Source organism: Neoarius graeffei, chromosome 21, assembly GCF_027579695.1.
Source record: "Neoarius graeffei isolate fNeoGra1 chromosome 21, fNeoGra1.pri, whole genome shotgun sequence".
Taxonomy (NCBI): domain Eukaryota; kingdom Metazoa; phylum Chordata; class Actinopteri; order Siluriformes; family Ariidae; genus Neoarius; species Neoarius graeffei.
The window spans coordinates 42448891-42471999 of record NC_083589.1 but is presented as its reverse complement, the minus strand read 5'-3'; the positions used below and the strand labels follow the sequence as shown (position 1 = coordinate 42471999).

General features: G+C 41.0%; 2 protein-coding genes across 2 annotated transcripts in view; one reads left to right on the top strand and one right to left on the bottom strand.

The window, feature by feature from the left end:
* The window catches only part of ano2b (anoctamin 2b), a 73845-nt gene extending 56770 nt beyond the window's left edge, over nt 1-17075 (top strand). The window contains exons 22-26 of the mRNA XM_060903152.1: nt 7288-7440; nt 7566-7618; nt 8747-8916; nt 14098-14203; nt 16319-17075. Coding sequence (XP_060759135.1) covers nt 7288-7440; nt 7566-7618; nt 8747-8916; nt 14098-14203; nt 16319-16681 — 845 coding nt within the window. The 3' untranslated portion in view covers nt 16682-17075. The remainder of the gene's footprint in view (nt 1-7287; nt 7441-7565; nt 7619-8746; nt 8917-14097; nt 14204-16318) is intronic.
* LOC132869762 (neurotrophin-3-like) overlaps nt 8346-23109 on the bottom strand; it is a 94997-nt gene continuing 80233 nt past the window's right edge. Inside the window, exon 6 of the mRNA XM_060903155.1 lies at nt 8346-8489. The gene's annotated coding sequence lies outside the window, so the exon portion shown is untranslated. The remainder of the gene's footprint in view (nt 8490-23109) is intronic.

Here is a 23109-nt window from a genome sequence, read left to right as displayed (position 1 = left end):
TAGTTTTACGCCGGATACCCTTCCTGACGCAACCATCTCCAATTTATCCGGGCTTGGGACCAGCACCAAGAGTACGCTTATGCACCCCCAGTGGCTGTGGTCTGACGAATTGAAATTTGAAATTCTTTTTGCAAATCATAAACACCATTTCCTCCAGGCTAAAGAGGAGAGGGACCATCCAGCTTGCTATCACACAGTTTAAAGGCCAGCATCTGTGATGGTATGAGGGTGCATTTGTGCACATGGCATGGGTAGCTTGCACATCTGGGAAGGCATCATTAATGTTGAATGATATATACAGGTTTTGAAGCAATATGCTGCCATCCAGACGATGTCTTTTTCAGGGAAGGCCTTCCTTCTTTCAGCAAGACAATGCCAAACCACTTTCTGCATACAGTGCTGCTTGAAAGTTTGTGAACCCTTTAGAATTTTCTATATTTCTGCATAAATATGACGTAAAACATCATCAGATTTTCACACAAGTCCTAAAAGTAGATAAAGAGAACCCAGTTAAACAAATGAGACAAAAATATTATACTTGGCCATTTATTTATTGAGGAAAATGATCCAATATTACATATCTGTGAGTGGCAAAATAAAAAAAAAAAGTGGCATTGATATCTGAGCTCCGTATCAATGCGCTGCCGAAGCGCGCAGAAGGTGTTAGTACGCCTGTCATTATAGTGCGGACTTTCCATAGCATAGAAAATCGCTACGTTTCAATTTGTGTAACTGAACTTGTTTCATATCACTGGTCATATAAACCTATGTAAACAGGAAAAACGCGGAAGAGTTTGGTCGCATCTAACTACAGCCCCAAAAAATACCATTGGCCATACTGAGCCTAGCTACATTGCTAACAGGAGTGACAGCGCGTCTGACTGCGTCTGACTGACTGGGAGGTCGCGCAAAGCTCGGATAGGTACGGAGCAGCTCGTCTCAATTCAGATAAGAGCATATTTCATTATGGAAATACGGTGGACTGTTCCTTTAACCCTTATGAATGCATGAATGTCTTGACTACCTCTCACCTGGTGCTTGGTTGGGCTTGTTTCTCTCTCTCTCTCTCTGCATTTGTGGCCTCTTCATCCTGCTTTCCCTCACTTCACCTCTTCCATTCTGTTTACTCCATCACAAGCAGACATTTTAACTTTTTTATTTATACATTTTTCAATGTGGGGCGGCATGGTGGTGTAGTGGTTAGCGCTGTCGCCTCACAGCAAGAAGGTCCTGGGTTCGAGCCCCGGGGCCGGCGAGGGCCTTTCTGTGTGGAGTTTGCATGTTCTCCCCGTGTCCGCGTGGGTTTCCTCCGGGTGCTCCGGTTTCCCCCACAGTCCAAAGACATGCAGGTTAGGTTAACTGGTGACTCTAAATTGACCGTAGGTGTGAATGTGAGTGTGAATGGTTGTCTGTGTCTATGTGTCAGCCCTGTGATGACCTGGCGACTTGTCCAGGGTGTACCCCGCCTTTCGCCCATAGTCAGCTGGGATAGGCTCCAGCTTGCCTGCAACCCTGTAGAAGGATAAAGCGGCTAGAGATAATGAGATGAGATGAGATTTTTCAATGTAAAGGAGAATTTATCAATGTAAAAATGTCAACTTGATTTAAAGCATGGCTAATACAGAAGGTTGAGTCCATCTTTCAACCTTTCTACATCAGCAAATGAAAATAAAAGTACATGGTAGTTTATGAGTAGTTTATAGGTGTGTTTGTGATAAATCATGCTCTGTTCCCCAAAAATGGGCAGCACGGTGGTGTAGTGGTTAGCACTGTCACCTCACAGCAAGAAGGTTCTGGGTTTGAGCCCAGTGGCCGACGGGGGGCCTTTCTGTGTGGAGTTTGCATGTTCTTCCTGTGTCTGTGTGGGTTTCCTCCAGGTGCTCCGGTTTCCCCCACAGTTCAAAGACATGCGGTTAGGTTAACATGGGGCGGCCTTGGGCTGAAGTGCCCTTGAGCAAGATACCTAACCCCTAACTGCTCCCCAGGCGCTGTAGTATGGCTGCCCATTGCTCTGGGTGTGCGCACATGTGTTCACTACTTCAGATGGGTTAAATGCAGAGGATGAATTTCACTGTGCTTGAGTGTGCATGTGACAAATAAAGGCTTCTTCTTCTAAAAAATTAAAATTCAGCAACAACTCATTGGCTCTGACGTGACTAGTGTGGTGACCATTGATATTATAGGGGTAGCCATGACCATCTCAGGCCACCATCCATACATGGTGGGATTAGGCAAAGTGTGATTGCTAGATGTCCATGGCTAGTGGTGAGAACCCCTGAAAATATTGTCATACAACAGTCCCCTTCTACCTACTTGTCTGAAGACATGTTGGAACACATGAATATTGTAGAGAGTCAATGGCTTAGAAGCATATGACTATAGCATCAGATCTACAGATGTACAGGGAGTAGTTCGCTCTTTGTATTAGTTCCAATACAGTGTGTTAGAACAGTGTTGAATATTTTCTTGGTTGTACTATTGACTATTTTAAGTAGATATTAATTTTGGCATAGTCCCAATGGATTGGTTTTACTTTGATCTTTTTGGTGAATTTATATGATTATTGTGTATACCAATAGCTGTTTATTTACTTGCTGTTAGGTACTATAGCTAGCTACTTATAGGAGTACTTTCATACTTGAGACTCTCTTTCTTCGACATAGTATGATATACCTCATTCACTTCCAAAGCTACCCAATATGTAGTGACTGCTAACCGTGCTCCAGGACTTCTGTTCATGCAGAAGTGTCTGAAAATGAGGATGGGCTCATAAATGAGAATCATTTATGTACCATCAGCACTGACCATCCTAAGAAAGTTGTGTCTGACTCCTGCTCCATTGATCGTTCTGTCAAACCAATCAACACGGTGAGTTCAGCTGGCAGGTTTAGAGGTTGACCTGATTCAAACTGGTGATGACTGAAGGCCTGAAAGCAGTCCAAGTTACCCTCTAGATGAATTAATAACTTGGCAGCAGGCATGGCTCAGAGGAAATCATAAAGTAGCAGCTAAAACAAATGTAACTTTGATGCTCACCACCCTCACTAAGGTAGCTGTTGACTTCTCTGTAAGTGAGCTAATAGACACCTCACTTCATTTGTTAGTGGCTCATTTGGGCCAGGCTACAAGAATACTCTCTGCCAACTTGGAATATGCACTTGCCTGTTCGATGTAAATAAAAAGATAGGTTACATAGGCCCTATGTAACCTATCTTGTCTGCTTGGGTGCTTCATTAAGCCTGCAGTCAGTGTAGCCCAAGACATGAGGTTGCAGGTTTCAGAATTATAAAAGCCTTGTGTCCATGTGGTGTTTCTAGGACACCACACCCTCCCTCCATTTTTCAGATGCCTGGGGGGCACGCACACAGGCTTCTGGTTAAGTATTTGAGTGTCCAAATACCTTTCAAAGAAGGCCCTAGACAGCACCCCAGCTACTAAGAAATCTAATAGAACATGAAACTAAATGGTGGGGGCTGGATTTGGAGTGTCTTATCACTTTAAACATCACTCACTGGGCACTAACTACATCAGATCAGTCATGAAAGACAGTGTTGGAGGGGTACAAACTCACAAACTTCAGTTCTTTCAGCAGTTATCAGTGGCCTTCTGATGGCCTCTGGCATCAGGACACTGAATGTATTTGCATATTCATTGTCCTGGCAATTAACACAACTTGTATCTGTTAGTGGTCAGATAACTGTGGAGTTTCCTTGTGGCTAAATGTAGAATTCATGCATTCCATACTCAGAGGAGATGTTGATCTGTTATGAAAAATAACATCTGAAAGATCCCCTGTCTAAACAGAGATTTGCCCGAGTGGATGTCTACAACCTGGATCATCTAAATGCCATAGGCTTTATGTAAAAGATGTGCCAACATCTGTACCATCTTATACAGATTTCATCATGCATCTTCAGATTTACAAGATTAATATCACCCCTCAAAGGGGTGTGGCAGCTGTGGTCATCTGTAAAGCTCGTTTGCAGCAGTTCTACAGTAAACAATGTTTCTCATGACATAGTTGGCAGCTCTTTAAGAGGTGTACTCATATGCTGTTAAAAGGGGTGAAATAGAATGCTAGTTACATATGTCGAGTTACAACTCTGGTTCTATGAACCCTGTATAACCTCCAGATCATTTGAAACTTATGTTTTTAATTTTTTTATGATAATGAAATTTGTTGCAAATGTTGTGTTATAAATATTACTGGAATAGCTTAGTATGCATGCCCACTAGGGTTGTAATCATATCTGTATTCAGACTTAAAACCTTAACCTTGGCTTAATTTCATAATTAGTCTCAACTAGAGGTGTGTATATGACTTGTTTTTTTTTTTTTATCCCACTCATGCAGTTATTATATTTGTTTGAACCGGCATGCAATATTTATGAATTTGTGTGGTCCTTCTTAAAGCTAGACAGCTTTTTGATTTTATAAAATCGGTGAAATTTTGTTCCCACTGAAATTTGGTCATTGTGATATGTTTTTTTCTGCAATATCTCAACCCCCCCCACCCCCCCCACCCCAAAAAAAAAAAAAAAAACAGGCCATTCTGTGGCTGGGAAGTTATTTAATTTGAGGGGATTCCCAAGCAAATAACGTGCATGAAATCGCTCACTTCGCGTAGTCAAACAGACAGGTTTACCTGCTGCTCCTTCTTTTCTTTCTTCATTTGGGTTTTACGGCAGCTAGCATCCAGTGTTGCATTACTGCCATCTACAGGTTTACTTTGACCGTGCACTGACAGTTACATCATTCTGTCGCTAAACGAACAGCTGATCACACCGAGGTGCTCGCTGACTGCCGATATTTATTCGTTTGGTCCTGCGTTTCCTTTCCTTCACAACATAACGTCTTTTCTTCTCGCTTTCTGTTACTATAGTCGGTCTTCCATGTTTCATTCATCTCATCTCATTATCTCTAGCCGCTTTATCCTGTTCTACAGGGTCGCAGGCAAGCTGGAGCCTATCCCAGCTGACTATGGGCGAAAGGCGGGGTACACCCTGGACAAGTCACCAGGTCATCACAGGGCTGACACATAGACACAGACAACCATTCACACTCACATTCACACCTACGCTCAATTTAGAGTCACCAGTTAACCTAACCTGCATGTCTTTGGACTGTGGGGGAAACCGGAGCACCCGGAGGAAACCCACGTGGACACGGGGAGAACATGCAAACTCCACACAGAAAGGCCCTCGCCGGCCACGGGGCTCGAACCCGGACCTTCTTGCTGTGAGGCAACAGCGCTAACCACTACACCACCGTGCCGCCCCCTGTTTCATTCATATCCCCCATTTTTTCTCTCCTGTTTCAAATTTGTATCTCACAATGCCTTGCGCTAACGGGGAAAGCCCACCATGTGATGCATGATGTAGTATCTTGAATTGGGTCATGGTGAAGCAAGAAAAAATAGTGGAGAATTTAGGGCCACATGGCCCTAAAGTCATTAATTGTTCGATTAAAAAATAATAATAATAAAATTGGAAGTCTGTGATTCGAATTCAGTAGCTTTCGGTCCACTAAACAAAAATAATCAGGTGTCAGGGAAAATTCTTTTTATGACCTACACTTGAAAAATCTGAAACGCAGTCTAGCTTTAAAATATTAGGAAAATGGCATTATTAGAAAGAAAGAAAGAAAGAAAGAAAGAAAGAAAGAAAGAAAGAAAGAAAGCACAACTTTATTCATCACACACTTGTGAAATTTCCTGTCTGCATTTAACCCATCTGAAGCAGTCAACACACACATGCACACACGTGAGCAATGGGCAGCCATGCTAACAGCTCCCGGGGAGAAGTTGGGAGTTAGGTGCCTCGCTCAAGGGCACCTCATCCCAAGGCCGTCCCATATTAACCTAACCGCATGTCTTTGAACTGTGGGGGAAACCGGAACACACAGAGGAAACCTACGCAGACACAGGGAGAACATGCAAACTCCACACAGAAAGGCCCTCGCCGGCCACGGGGCTCGAACCCGGACCTTCTTGCTGTGAGGCGACAGCGCTAACCACTACACCACCGTGCCGCCCTAATTTAATGTTTTAAAGTAATATTTTTTTTACTAAAATGAATGACTAAAACTGGACTAAAACCCTTTTAGTTTTTGTTGACTAAAACTAGACCAAAACTATCAAGGATGGAATTGACTAAAACGTGACTAAAACGTAACCGCATGTCTTTGAACTGTGGGGGAAACTGGAGCACCCGGAGGAAACCCACGCAGACACAGGGAGAACATGCAAACTCCACACAGAAAGGCCCCCGCCGGCCGCGAACCCAGAACATTCTTGCTTTGAGGCGACCATACTAACCACTACACTACTATTATATTGAGAAATTAGTTATCACCACCAACTTTTATCTAGTCTGAGCAGGCAGTTATGAAGAAAACTCAGAAAAACAAAACTTGGTGATCTTCATAAGACTGGAAAAAAAGATCTCATAAGGAATTAAAAGCACTTGGGCCTCAGTACTCAGTCTGTACTGAGACTATACAAGAAATTGCTGGTCCATGAGAGTTTGTGTCATTCTAAGGTGAGATTAGGGGCATGATATAGAATCACAGACAGGCTTGTAAGATTATATGCTTGTCTTTTTTTGTTTTAAATGTAGATTAAGATCGTTTCACATTCATGCACAAAACCATATTAGGCTTCACATCCTTTCTCACAAGACTGTATGTGATTTAGAGCAAGGTCCAAAAATACAGGCATTTCAAATTCTTCAAATGTTTGTGAGCTTTTATAGAAGGTAAGCTACACGCATTTCTGTTAATACTCTCTTTAGCATTGATAGTTCCTGCTTTGTCAGCAGACTACTGACTGACTCACCCCTGACTATCAGCCTGTAGGTTCCCAGTTGTTTACCAATTTACACACCCTGCACATTTTACTGTTTATGCACACATGTCTGATCATAAGATAGCACACATAGAACAAAAGAGAAATTTTTAAGGCTGTGTGTTCGTCAGAACCAAATTACTAAAACCACAGGAGCAAATTTAGCAATATCCCTAAGGTTTCTTCCCAAAGAACTTGAAGATATTTAGGTCAAGATAAAAATCAGTGCTTCAGTAACATACAACACAGGTCATGGTTTTTAATAATTTTGGTGCCTAAGGCCTTCAGACTTTTAATCAGTCCAGGTACACACAATCTAACATTGTGAACAATGAAAGATTAGGTCGTGTTAGACATGAGTGCACAACATTGAGTCACATGCATGATAATAATGAACTCAAGACCATCTGTTTGTTTGTGTGTTTATTCTTTCCTGTCTGCAGTCATCCAGTTTGGCTTTGTCTCCCTCTTTGTGGCTTCTTTTCCTCTGGCTCCTCTATTTGCTCTTTTAAACAACATCATTGAGATCCGGCTGGATGCTAAGAAGTTTGTCACTGAGCTACGCAGACCAGATGCTGTGAGAGCACAAGACATCGGTACTAGACTATCCTTATATATCTTTATATACTGTTTATTATCTAGAAAACAGATCATATGTACTGATGATTATGCACATTTGTGGCAGCGCTTGTAATTTCATGGTATTCATTTCTTGTTTTAGGAATCTGGTACAATATACTAAATGGCTTGGGGAAGTTTTCAGTTCTCATCAATGTAAGTGGGTCCACATTGCAGCCTGCACAGACTTCTTCAGGTTTTATATACACAGTTCATGTGGTTCTTCCTATAAATTATCTGTGATTGTAAAGGAGGCAACAAAGGAGTTGAAGGAGATTTGTTCATTTGCCATTCCTTTCTGGTACAGTGTATCCCATGGATAAGCTACGGGTCTCTAGAATAGGATATTCTATCTCCAGTGTCAGATAAGTCTGGGATTGCAGCCACTCTAATGTGGACCAGAGGTCTCAAATCCAAACATGTTATAGAATGCTTTGATGTGTTCTCTACAACGTAGGTTGCATACATCTGAAAATATGTTCTCAATGTGTTATGTCGTCTTGTTTTTCACAAAGCGATATTTTGGTTTGACACAAAATCTAATATACTGTAGGTGTGCATAACTTGCAGTGTTCCTACAGTCAATGAGTTCACTTTGGACATGCGTGATTCCCTGTCTGCCTAAAAAGTGTTCATATATCTATGGAAATATTATTTTATTTTAGTTTTGAATGAGAAAGAGAAAAAACAAGATGGACTTCATACTAGAATGGGCAGTAGAGCTGACTTGTGTCTCCTCCAGAGCTTTGAGAGCTAATACTGGCAGATACAGCAGTCTTTCTGTGTCCAGTTCTGCCTGATAGACTGCCAAATTTAAAATCCCATTACCTGCCTGTAGCGGTTCGTGTAGAAGGGTGGAGCACAGAAGACGGCAGGACAGAGATCGGGTTGACAGAGCGTTTTATTGCCACACTTTTCAGTCTAACAACTAGTATGCACTTTACAGACACACACACACACACTCGGCGTCTGGTTCGGGAAGAGCTCCCTCTGCTCTCGCTCTCCCTCCTTAAGTAGGGCGCGGTCACTGGGAAGACACACAAACAGGTTAATTGCTCTCAGGTGTAGTGATTCTGCCACTTACCTTCCCTGACTCTGCCCCCCGTCACAGACCAGCACTTGACCACGCCCCCGCTGCCACACTGCCTCATTACGTACAGTTCTGTACAAAGGTCCAGGAACTTCTAAAGAAATTTCCTAATGTAAAGATGCCTTCAGAAATAACGAAATAACAAACAAATAACAGTAGGAAACTACTGACACACTAATGCTTTTATTTTTCAGGCTTTTGTCATCTCCTTTACATCAGACTTCATCCCACGATTGGTCTATCAGTACATGTACAGCGATACTGGAACCATGCATGGCTTTATTGACCACACACTGTCTTACTTCAATGTCAGTGATTTTCAACCAGGCACAGTACCTGCCGTCTCTGCTGTCGTAATCTGCCGGTGAGCCCCCACAACTGCTGTTTACATGTTATTTAACACTTCAAGTAAGGATTCTTAATGTCTCCTAGATGTACTATAACTACTACGATTATTGTAGATTTACAGTGAGAAATGGTGAAGAAATTGTAAAAAGAGCAGTAACTAGATAAGAAGTATATATGCAAATACATACATGAGGAACTAATGCTGGATCTACACAGATCAGCCATAACATTAAAAGCACTGACAGGTGACGTGAATAACATTGATTATGTCTTTACAATGGAACCTCTCAAGGGTGGAATAACCTCTTCGGACATAATGTGTACAATTGTACACATGAAGTTCCATAGCATTTTTCCTTGTGTCCAAAGGGGATATATTTGACAGCAAGCGACCAATCATTTCTCAAAGTTAATGTGTTGGAAGCGGGAAAAATGGGCAAGCGTAAGGATCTGAGGGACTTTGACATGGGCTAGGTTGTGATGACTGGATGACCGGTTCTGAGCATCTCCAAAATGGCACATCTTATTGGGTGTTCCCGGTATGCAGTGGTTAGTACCTACCAAAAGTGGTCCAAGGAAGGACAACTGGTGAACCTTGCTGTACTGGCATTTCAAGGGCATAAAATCACACACACACCTCTACTTAACATTGTAGCATAAAATAGAAAGAGTCTATATGGTCCTAATTGTTACTGTTAGAACCAGAAAAGGTTGTAGTTTTATCCGCAACTTAATTTTGATGGTGAATCCTTATAGCTGCTGCTGCGCGCTCGCTGCACACAATGCGGATGGCACAACGCACCCGCTACTTCTACCGGCACTGAAAGTGAAAGTACCTAATTACTGTCATTATTTAGCCTTGTATAAAACTTCAGAACTGCCATCAGTTAAAAGGATAAAAGACTAAAGACAACTAATAAATTCAAGCAACTAGCTAAACACAAGCTTGACACTTACTGTGCGGTGAGCTCTTTGGGATGGCACTTCTGACTTTTGTTTCCAGATCATAGGAACTGCTCTGCGTACCAGACATTGCTCAAATCCTTCTATGTGAATTTGCCTCACAAACTTATCTTTTCCAAAATGTATGGAGCAGACACCAAACTGTCCTGTCGGCTTGAAGTTACCTCTCTTTGTCCGTACAAATCGAACCCATTAATTCCGTAAGTGTCCTGCTGACTTTGGGCTATAATGGATCAAAATTCCACTTTTTTTAATCGGCTACACTTGAACAGCCTTGAACGACACACCTCTTAGGAGACATACTTTGATTTTAGTTTTGTTGTGGAATAAAAAAAATTGTTAAAAACGTGCTACACTTTGCAAAGCAGATGAAACCAGAAATGCCACAAACTTTCAAGCATTGCGCATATGACGTCACTTCCTTTGAATTAACAGTAACTTACCAGGAACTCATTCGTGTAATGACGGATTCAAAGAGCCAAAATTTACCAAATAAATAGAACATGTTCCCGGTCTCGTATTAAAATAAAATTTAGACAGTAAACTGTTTAACATGTCAAGTTTTATAAGGTGTAATTTCCAGGGGTGATGTCATTTTCATAAGACTAGCACTTTAACTGCATATCTAAACACTGACAGGATGCATCTTTAGGTGAGAGGGACCTTTTGCAGGCCTCTTGTACCACAGGGAATAAACTGCAGTATCTTTTACTATGATGTCAGCACTCTCTCTGTCTCTGGTCTAGCAAGAAAGGATTACCTTAAACACTGTTCACACAGGATTAAAATTACAAGCTGATAACATAGAATTTCAAATTTCCAGATAAGCCCTCTAATTCTTACACTGTCTGCATTAAAAAGAAGGGTATCCCTATTGCCACATTTATTGGGTAAATTCTACTTATTGGACTTTTTTTTTGTCAGGCTTAACTTAAAGGTGCTCTTTATAGAGGTATACAATCACTGACTGTGTAAACATTTTTATTGTTGGATTGTTGTCAGCCCAGCAGTTACATTGGGGTGTTTAAAATGTCAGCAATTTGCTGCTTCTACTATCCATCCCAGAACAACATCCAGTCACTAATGTCAGTGTAATGGCTACAGTGATTTTGGATCACAGTGGTCTTTTGGACTCTGATTTAATTAGTACTAAAATTAGTTTTAATGTCCAATCAGTTATTTATTGCAGTAGTTATAAAATAATTGCCACATGATGATATCGACTATATGATACTGTTAGTATACTGTTATATTAATGTCATCCTTATATATTATCCCTAGTTCATATATATGTGTGTGTGTGTGTGTGTGTGTGTGTGTGTGTGTGAGAGAGAGAGAGAGAGAGAGAGAGAGAGAGAGAGTGTCTGAATATATGGACAAAAGAGTGAGGAAAGTAGAAGAAGATGGTAAGATGGGAGTAGTGTCTAAATACTATAGAGACACTGCCCAGAAATTTGGAAAAATGTTCAGTGGATAAGGATGTCTAATCTAATCAGCGGTAAACTAAGCTATACAGTGGATATAAAAATAAGATAAATTTGTTATATGATTTTCCCATTTTAATGTGATATAGCAACCAATAAAATTCAAGGGAAAAACAAATGGAAATGCTTTAGCAAAAAGAAAAAAAAGTTTTTTAATAACCTGTTTGCACATATGTGAACACTCCTTAACCAATACTTTGTTAAAGCACCTTTTGCTTGCAATACAGCACTCAGTTTGGTGGTGGTGTTTTTTTTTTAGGTGTGTGTGTAAGAATCTATGAACTTGAGCACATCTTGATTTAGCGATTTTATTCCACTCATTCTTGCAAAAATGCTCCAGATCCATCAAATTGCAAAAGTCATTTGACACTGCATTGTAATTCAAGCCATTCCAAAGGTTTTTGAAAAGATTTACATTGGGCTACGGTTGGGCCTTTGCAAAATATTTCTTCTTCTTCCTCTTCTTCTGAAGCTGTTCTTTTGTTGACTTGGTTCTTTAGGTTGCTGTCATGCTGGAAGGTGAAATTTCTCTTTATCTTCAGCTTTAATGGAGGCCTGTAGATTTTATATGCCAAAATAGATTGGTATTTGGAACTATTTATGATTCTCTCTATATTGACTACAGCCCCAGTTCAGCTGAAAAGGAGCAGACCCATAGCATGATGCTGCCACCACCATGCTACACTCTGGGTGTTCTTTGGGTGATATTAGCTGTTTTTGCACTAAACACATCTTTTAGAGGGGCGGCACGGTGGTGTAGTGGTTAGCGCTGTCGCCTCACAGCAAGAAGGTCCGGGTTTGAGCCCCGTGGCCGGCGAGGGCCTTTCTGTGTGGAGTTTGCATGTTCTCCCCGTGTCTGTGTGGGTTTCCTCCGGGTGCTCCGGTTTCCCCCACAGTCCAAAGACATGCAGGTTAGGTTAACTGGTGACTCTAAATTGACCGTAGGTGTGAATGTGAGTGTGAATGGTTGTCTGTGTCTATGTGTCAGCCCTGTGATGACCTGGTGACTTGTCCAGGGTGTACCCTGCCTTTCGCCTGTAGTCAGCTGGGATAGGCTCCAGCTTGCCTGCGACCCTGTAGAACGGGATAAAGTGGCTAGAGATAATGAGATGAGATGAGACATCTTTTAGATTTGTGCCCAAAAACTTCTATCTTGGTCTCAGACCATAATACATTTTGCCCCATGGTTTGGGTTGGTTTAGTTGGGCTTGGATGTTATTTTTCTTCCATCTAGTTACCTTACCCCATCGCCAGCCCAAACAAGTGAAAAATACAAGAGATTGTTGTCACATGCAGGAAATGACCCGTGTTTGCCAGATATTCCTGCAGTTCATTTAATGTCTCCATAGGTCTCTTGGCATAAATTTCCTTTCGTCCAATTTGGAGGAATGTCCTGTTCTTTGTAATGTCATTGTGATGTCCCATTTTCTCCACTTGTTCATGATGGACTTCACAGTGTTCCATGGTACAGCTAATGATTTGTAAATATTTTGTGTCCCTCTCCTCTCCTGCTTGATACCTTTCACCAGTGAGATCCAGTACATGCTTTGTAAGCTCTTTGCAGACCATGGCATCACCAGTTGGATGAAACCAAGATGATTTTATTTTTTATTTTTATTTTAATGGTTTATTTAATAGGGACCATGCATATTGATGAACATTGTTGTATAAGAATACAGCATGTAAATATGCCAGAATTAGTAAAATAACTACTTTTCATCTGCAGTCCCCTGATATCAAGGCTGATATCAAGAAAACCAAAAGAAACTGCTGATCTTTCTTTGGGGCTAATCAGAATCACTGTATTGATGACAGGTGTATGATAATGACTTTTAAACATGAGGTTGAATGTGATTTGTTCATTCTGAGCAGTCACATGTCCCATTATAAAAGGGTGTGCAACCAGGTTATTCTAAGTTACTGTCTAATTTTTTTTCTTTTTCCCCCCAACCTTTTTTTGTTTGTTTTTCCACTTAATTGTTGGTTGCTGTCACAGTAAATGTGGAAAAAGACATATTTCATCTTGGTTTCATTTTTATATCACAAAAAAAAAAAAACAATTTTAAGAGGGGTGTGTAGACTTTTTATATTCACTGTGGATACTGTTTTCCCTGAAATAGCTATTTCAGTATCAGGAGTTACAGCCTGCTTGGCAAATCTACTTTTACATGTTTAAAGTAGATATATGGCCATTAAATCAAGGTAGGAAGTTCACTGAAGTGTCACAGCTTTCCTAACACACTAAAAAAAAAAAAACAAGAATTTCCCAGTAGGTTATATCCAATTGAATCGAACACCATGCAAAAGGAAAGCCTAATAATACTTTATAAGGAATTAATTCACTTTGCTGAAGGTATCGGTACACTAGGATCTTATAATAATATTCAGACAAGTATAATCTGATAACTTTTGCTGATAAAACATATAAATATTTTGCTCCATAGCTATTTAATTATGGGTAGTGAAAACCTGAAGGCTCTTGGAATGTTTTTATACCCTCTTCGCCTGGCTTGCTCAGGAAACCCATGGAGAAAAACAAACTGTACAGCAACTCTAGAGACAGAAATGGTGTTAAGAGAAAGCCACATTCCTGCCTGTCAAATGATTAATTAAGTCTTATTGTCTTATACCATGTAGCATGCAAAAAAGACCTGTGGCACATGTCCTCTTGTTTTATGGTCATACAGCAAAACATCTATTGGAGGAAGATGGCAACTGTGCTATTTGCAAAACTGTGATTTTATCTGCAGGTATAAGGATTACAGGGAACCACCCTGGTCTTCACAGCCCTACCAGTTCTCCAAACAGTACTGGTCAATCTTAGCAGCTCGACTGGGATTTGTAATACTCTTCCAGGTATGTTTTTACTTTGCTGGCAACCTTTTACCCCAAACCTTGTGAACCAGTTTCTCTCAGCCAGAGTAATGAGTATTCTCTGGCTCTATATACAGAAGTAGGTGGTCATCCTCTTTTATATAGGAACTGAAATAGATAAAACAATTTACAGGCAATACATTGTGTGTTGTTTTATGCGACTTATACATTACGACATTTCAAAGAACTGCGAATGAGCTATTAGTTACTATGCAGTCAGGTTTCTCCACACATAAAATGTAGCATGTTTTACTACCCAAACACTGCATGCAAATGCTATAACATAACTCAATAATTCAATAATATCACCTATGCATTAGTTCTCCTAATGAGGAAATAAATGAACTTGACCAGGTGTTGTGCTGGGACTCCCACTTGAACCATGTGCATTATGTGTGAAAGTCAGAAAAAGAAACTCTCTCTTTTTGATGCATTAGCCCAAAAAAGAAAACTCAGATTAGCTCACTTTTTAGGCCCCTAACATAATATGGTGGTTTGATTTGTTAAATGCCTGGCAGAGCTTAGCAGTTACAAATTACAACAGGATTTGGTAAGAGTATTTCATTATAGTGATAACATTGGCATACTATTGGGAAAAAACCCATAATATTACTTTCTGAATGTAGGTTTTCGTGGAAGATAATCCAAAATTAATGGATTGATATTGGAAAAAGCAGCTGATTTAAGGTTTGAGATTAGATATATGTTACTTATTACAATTTTAATTCGGTCATCAAGAAGGAGTAACAGAATACATTTTCAAAGTAACTATTTGACGTGTGTTAGTAATCACTGAATGTAATGGATAACATTGGCAAAGGGGAGCAGTGGTGTCTTGCCAGGGTAAAGAAATACATATTCTTGGCGTCATGTGACGTCACATCTGCCTCATTAGTTATTCAAAATTTTAGCTGGTGGTCAACCAAAGCTCAGTTGACAAAGCATTTGTACAAAGAAGGTCCATTGCTCGCATGAAAAATGCCTTATGCTTGCGTCATTTTAGGTTGCTTGAATCGATCAAACCATGAAACTAATAAAAGTTTCTTCAGGGTTCCCCGTGAACTAATTAAAAAAAAGGTGAATGAACACAGGATTTCACAAAAAGATGTCGAAAAAGGTGGCTTTTGAACCTCTCACTGAAATCGAAGGGAGCAGAGTCAAAGTGTGCTCGAGTTTGCAGTGATCACTTGGTGAAAGGTTTGTATCCCTCTCAGCTATGTCCTTAGTGTTTTTCAAGCACTTTTCTTGCTATGTGTCGTTATTTTCCGGTACTTTTTTTAGTCATGAAGCGCTAAAGTCCCCAGCTGTTTCTTTGTTTACTCCTCACTCCTCACAAAGTCCATATGCATGAAGGTCGTGACAAAATTCTTACCCAGGCATACAGTTACAATGCTCTGTGATCACTTCTCCGTCTTGTTTAACTAAGATCCAGGTCTTTAAAGGGGTTTCTGATGAATCAAGCAAACTGTTGTTTGTTTACACTTCAACTTGCAGCGCTTCGTTGTAAAGAGGCAAACGAAAAGCTTAAAAAAACCAAACATACACAGGCAAAAACAAAACAGGATTCATTCAGCAGCGACTTGATACCGAGGTCCTTTACCCAGCCACATACAAAAAAGTTGTAAGCCTCCATACTCTTCCACGCTTTCATCTGCTTTGTGGTGTAGAAGGGCGTCTGCAACACCAGATAGTTTGAGATGTCAGGGAACTCGACTGAAGGGTAGTTTTCGAGATTGTATGACAAATCCTTTCCCAGACTGTAGGGGTCGATTCCATTGCACATAGCAATCTTCTCAATATATCTAAAGCAAGCCATGGTTTCTAGATTACAAGCATACTTTGATAAGTTATTGCTAGTTGTTTGCACTACAGCAGCCATTTTAGTTTGCTTGACCACCAGCTGTTTTACCGGAAGTGAAATCACTAAGAAAAGTCACATCACTGAAACCCAAGAATAGTGGTTCTCTTAAGAGATACTTTGTCTGCATTCTTAAGCAGTCTATCTATTGTTTCCAGACCCACTTCATAATCACCACCTTCACACTTCTTTCTTTATTCATGACCCTGTATCTTGATATGTACATTTGTGTGTTCCAGAACTTGGTAATGTTTTTAGGCCTCCTGGTTGCCTGGTTGATCCCAGATGTGCCCAAGAACATCAGTGAACAGATTAAGAGGGAGAAGATCCTTCTTGTAGATGTCTTCATGAAGGAGGAGAAGGAGAAGCTTCAGCTCATCAATAGCCTTTTCTCAAAAGAATCAGGACTGATACAGGAGCCCAGGAAGGAAGTGCAGCCAATCTCTGACCCCCAGGCTCCCTTGCCCAACCTGACCCAGGCTAACAATATCACCACTGCTTCCTGTTCCCACACCCGCGTACGTGCTGCCAGCTTTAGCCAATTTACCCGCCAGGCCTCTGTGTCGCCCCATCATGATAGGGGCACAAATACAGCAGTGTGAACAGGGCAAGGAGGGGTCAGCAAGAGGGGTTAGCTGGCCATGAGATCTTCAGAGTGCCCATACTCAGAATGGAGGACTAGCAGAGAACAGAGGGTAGGGCTAAGCTTTCCATGGAGTTCTTGAGGTGAATTAGAATCCTCCGTACAGTGTTCTCACTGGAGCTAACGCAAGAGAGGTTATTATATATCTATCTCTGTACTGTATGTCTGAGCATATGTCCACAGGCGGCATGTTTTGATTGCTTTTAAAGCTGTGATGTATCCACACAGTCCACAGAGGCGATCTCATCCTGGCCTCTAAGCCAAGGCTTCCTAGGACCGCTTGCCATAGGACCTCATCCCATGCACAGTGCAACTGGTTGCGAGGACAGACACTGGAATGAAAGACCAGGACTCTTATCCCTGGGGCCTCTTGCACATTTTTCCCCCATCTGTTCTTAAGCTAAGAGGAGATATTTTTTAACAGGACTCAAAAGCTAATGTTCACATCTGGTCCATGCTTATTGAACAATTTGTGAAACTGCACAAACTCAAGCTGCTTTGCAAATTTTATGAAATGTAGCGTATCACAGCAAATAATTATTCCCTTTCATTTTCTCAGGTAACACCATCACTGTAGGCTTTATTTGTTTATCTAAATAATGTTACATCTTTTTGTTTATTAGAGACTGAAACTTGTTTGTCAATAAGGGATAAGGAACATGAATGACATTATTGCACAAATTGTATTGTACAAAAAACAATACATAAAACTTGATGGGTGTCAAACTTGTTACAGATCTCTTTCTTTAAAGATGGAAGTGAATTGTTTAGTCTTCTCATAAGTAAACTAGATGATAAGCCTGTCTCTGATGGATGTGTTACCAGGTAAGGTTTTGTTAGTGCTTTGGGTCAACTAATAAGCCATTTAAATTTTATCACTCATTATTTATGATTAGTGATTTTTTAAAAATCAACTTCTGTTGTATGTATTAGCAGAGCTCCTTGTACGCAAAGCGCATGGAGTAGCGCTCCATACTTAAGAGAATATGGTAATGCATCAACCTGATTTTTAATGGCTTTCACTACCACCACAGGGAACCTGACTGTAAGTGCAAGGCAACGTATCTCTTTAACACTTGACAACTGGGCAATGAAATTTGCATCTTTATTTCATAAAATGGATGGATTTTTATCCAGTGCTTATTTTTATTTTGCTTTTTAAAAAATGGCAAAATAAAAATTTTATTTTGCTTCTATCTTATTTTTATTTTGCTTTTTAAACATGGGATTATTTACTGACACATCTTATGGAAAATATTCATGACAGTTTCATATAAAACTAGCAGAAACAGTTTTATTAGTCCACTAGCTTGTTGGACGGTTGACGATTTCTGTCATGTAAGGTCAGTAGATAGATGTAAGTGCAAGAAGAGTTTTATTGAATACACACTAGCAAACAGATCCAAAACTTAGAAGAAGGCAGAGTTGAAAAACAGGCAGTGGTCGAGTGAGGTACAGACAGGATATCAGAGGTAATACAATACTCACAGTCCAAAAACACAAACCGGGTCAAAACCAGAAAAGTGATACAAAATACAAGGCTTGGTAACATCACACGCAAGGTACAGAGTGTAAATTTTGCAAAGTCTGTATGTTACTGAGACTCCTTATATGTATGCGCTGTGGTGGCACGCTAATCAGGAACAGGCACATGGTAATTAGTCCTAATGGCGCTGCAAGTAAAGCGGAAGCAAGAGGAACATTTCTCCGTGCACTTTAGTAGTCGCATGTATGAGCCTCAGCCCGAATTGGAACAACCTGAGAACTATCCACACATACTGCTGCCGGATGATATACCTGACATGTGTCCTGGTGCCTGACCGTGCTGAAGTTGAGAAATGCATGAAGAGACTTAAGAATGGCAAATGTCAGGGGACAGATAAAATATATGCAGAACAACTAAAATACTCAATGTCGATGGGACTGCTGAACTATATCATGTTTCTGATTGGAATAATATGGACAAGTCTCCAAGTGCCGGCCAAGTGACTGATAGCTAGCATAACATTTCTGCATAAGAGGGGGCTCAAGTCACTTGCAGAGAATTATAGAGGGTTGAGTATATTTGCAACAGTATCCAAGGTGCTATCCGGGATTGTCGTTGAGAGGATCAGGGAAGTTTACGAATACATCTTGCTGTCATCACAATTTGGCTTCCGAGCGAATAGGTCAACATCGGATGCTATATATATTCTATGCCAGTTGATTGAGAATGCAGGAAAGTCCAAAACCCCGATTTATGTAGCCTTTGTAGACCTAAAAGCCACTTACGGCTGAATTCCAAGAGATGCTATATTCAAGTGCTTAGAAGTCCGACTCAAGTGCCCCCACCTGGTATCCATATAACATGCATTATACACCGGCACGAAGGCCTGTATTAAAGGGAGCACACGATTCTTTGAGATGCTGGCAGGGTGCCATCAAGGAGCCTTGGAGTTGCCTCTCATTTTCAACATATACATGGACTTTGTGGTACGAATTGCACGCAATGAAGTACTGAAGAAACATCCAAAAGCAGGCCTTAGAGTAGAGTACTACATACCTAATGAAGTTTCACCAAGGGAATATCGTAAGAAGGCCCCACCAGCTGGTGTCACTCATGTCACTGAAATCCTGTATGCAGATGATGAGGTAATTTTTGCTAACTCTGTCCAGGAACTGAAGAGCATCCTTGAAATTTATGACCAAACGTTCACACGGTTTGGATTGCAGATGTCATACAGCAAAACTGAGACAATGGCCTTCATTGTTGACGATGAAGTCAAGATCCAGGAATGCCTGATAACTGTCAGTAACAATAAAATAAAGACTGTGCAAAGTTTCAAATACCTTGGCTACACCATTGCAAACAATGAAATAGATACCTCTCATTATCCTGTATGCCAGGATTGGAGCCGCCTTCCAGAAATGGAATGAGCTTAAACATGTGTTGACAGACCATAGAATACAGTTATCTACAAGAGTGGCATTTCTGACCACGTGTGCGGTCTCAGCTGCTATGTATATAGCATCCAAGCATGGCCTCTAACGGAGAAGGAACTGGATAAGATTGAGACTTTGTGGCATAGTTTCTTAAGGAAAATGGTGAAAGGTGGATACCAGCGTAAAAACACCCCAAGCAGAAAAGAACAGAGTGATGTCCAGCTTGAAGGAGAGATAGATTGGAGCTTTACAATCTCAAACCAACGCTTGCGGGAGATCACCAACACACTACCTATCCGCGAGTTCTGCTACCGCCAACATTTGATGTATATTGACCATATCTGCCAACTTGACAATGATGCCCTGCAAAAACAGGCACTCTTTGATGTACGAATGTCTAGGAGAGTATGGATGAATGTTGAAAAGCTACTGAGAGTCGACGCCCATCAGGCAAGAAAAGCTATGATGGAAAAGGCAGCCCTCCTGCGACTGATGGATGTCAGATTTCCACCTCCACCCATTCAGAAATGCCCCAAAGCTGGAAATGCGCCAGACAGGAAACTATGATGATGATGATGATGATGATGCGTGTGTTGCAGTCTGCAGTGCGCACAGTGCACTCTGAGCGCCAACGTGTGTGGAAGTGAGAGATGTAACCAGATAACTGTTTGGCATGTCAAGTTTGATATTCAATCGTAACTATATAGTAATAATGATGTAAAGTGAAAGCGCTGGTTCACTGCTGTCCACCAGGCACCCAGCAGATTCACACCATAATAAATGTCGTGGTGTTGTTTCTGGTGCATGCCATACAGTGTCAAAGAAATGAATAATTATGTAATCGTAACTACAATGCACATCTCATTATTGGTATCACTGTCACAAAACAATGGAGCAATTTACTAATGCAAAATACATTACACTACATATTTCCATGGTTCATATGCTTTAATATTATTCTATTGAGGTTGATTTTGTGCCCTTGCAAGTATTTTGCTTATACACTCATCTGGAGCGCCGCTTTTAGGCAGTGCCTAAATATCTAATATATAGTTACAATGTCTCACTTGGACAAGGCCAGTCAATAATGATTATACACCCTGGACAAGTCACCAGGTCATCACAGGGCTGACACATAGGCCAAGTTTACATTAGACCGTATCTGTCTCGTTTTCTTCACGGATGCACTGTCCGTTTACATTAAAACGCCTGGAAACGCCGGGAAACGGGAATCCGCCAGGGTCCACGTATTCAATCTAGATCGTGTCTGGTCCGGTGCTGTGTAAACATTGAGAATACGCGGATACGCTGTGCTGAGCTCTAGCTGGCGTCGTCATTGGACAACGTCACTGTGACATCCACCTTCCTGATTCGCTGGCGTTGGTCATGTGACGCGACTGCTGAAAAACGGCGCGGACTTCCGCCTTGTATCACCTTTCATTAAAGAGTATAAAAGTATGAAAATACTGCAAATACTGATGCAAATACTGCCCATTGTGTAGTTATGATTGTCTTTAGGCTTGCCATCCTTCCACTTGCAAGTGGTAAGTGATATGCGCTGGGATCACACACACAGCGGCTCAGTCCCGAATCACTGCTTGTGTACTTCACTCGCGCACTCTGTGAGCTGCGCGGGGCCGGAGTGCGCACCCTCCAGAGGGCACTCGCTGTTCAGGGCGGAGTGATTTGGAGTGCAGGATGCCTGCGGAGCCGAGCGTATCCGTGTATTGGTATTGCTGTGTGCACGCAAATCGTGTATTGGTGTTGCTGTGTGCACACTAATCGTTTTAAAAACGTTAATCTGATGATTCGCTGATACGGTCTAATGTAAACCCCACCATAGAGACAAACAACCATTCATACTCACATCCACACCTATGGACAATTTAGAGCCACCAATTAGCCTAACCTGCATGTCTTTGGACTGTGGGGGAAACTGGAGCACCCGGAGGAAACCCATGCAGACACGGGGAGAACATGCAAACTCCATACAGAAAGGCCCCCCCGTCGGCCACTGGGCTCGAACCCAGAACCTTCTTGCTGTGAGGCAACAGTGCAAACCACTACACCACCGTGCTGCCATGTAGAGCATATATTGTTGAAAAATGGAATTGAAATCCCATTCTATATTAAAGTTTAGACATTTATCTAATCTCTTCTAAGTTCAAATAGAGCATAAGGGGTCTCCTTTGGATCCACTATTCAAAGTTTGCAGCTTAGCATTTCTTTCACGTTTATGACTATTATACAGTTTTCTGCTTTGTGGTGAAACCCATTCTCCACCAAAAGTGGCCATCATCAGCCAGGGATTGATTGTAGGTGGCTGGGAAAGGAAGACCAACATCTGGCTGTCACACTTTCTTTTCTTCAAATGACTCATTGGGCTTCTATGTTGGCAGTACACTGTGTTCTGCTGCTTGATGGTCATGGACAGTATCTGCCTGACTGCATTCTTGAGTGCAGAATTTTAGTAGCAGATGCCCATAGTAGGGCAAGAGATCATTTTCCCTTTTCATAAATTATTTGTAAATTTAAGTAAACTTCATTTTCCTATCACCCCATGCACCAATATGATTTTAAAAATTCATTAATCAGTTTCCATAGCTTAGAGAAAGAACTGTGTACATGAGTGCCATTCTATGACTATCATACAGTCGATTCAAATTTCAACAAGCCAGGCTGATGGTGAAGATGGATCTTGTACATAAACTGTATGTGTATGATTTGGTAACTATGAAGGCATTAAATTAATTGAATATATTCCATTTATACACTTTTATACTACCTAGCTGTTCCATCTCACCTTATTATTTGGTATGCTTGCATGGAAGTAATTATTACATGGAACTTATTTATTGAAAGTGTATTTAAATTGCAGTGGGCATTGTGTGTAGCCAGAGACACAAGATAGGCTTGTATCATACTTGTGGCATTAATCATATCTTCCTGCTACAAGCCCTGGGCTCTCCTCCAGTATATTTTCAAGTCAAGTCAACTTTATTGTCAAATATGCTATACTGTACATGCCATTATATAAGAATGTGATCTGATGAAAGGCCCGGCTTCACCCTGTAATTATAATCTTTTCTCACTACTAACGGCAGTCTGATGGCTGAATAATTTAATAAAGTTCCAGTCACTGTGTCATTTGCCTGGCTAATGACTTAGACGACATGACAGGTGTTGTCATGGTGCAGGTGTACTGCGCAGCTATGCAGAAATGTGATTGATTAATTAAAGTTTCATTAATTAATAAATGAAGCCTTTAGATGACCTTACCCAGGTTAGTGTTTTGTATAACACCTTAATTATAAATACTTCTAAATGTATCATGTCAGATATTTTTCTAAAGATTGCCAAAGAGTTAACGTGGTAGGAGTTGGGAGGAGATTACTGGCAGTAATCTGCCCCGAGCATTTCTTAAACAGGGCTTGACAGGGTGAAGTAAATGTCATGAAAATCAGA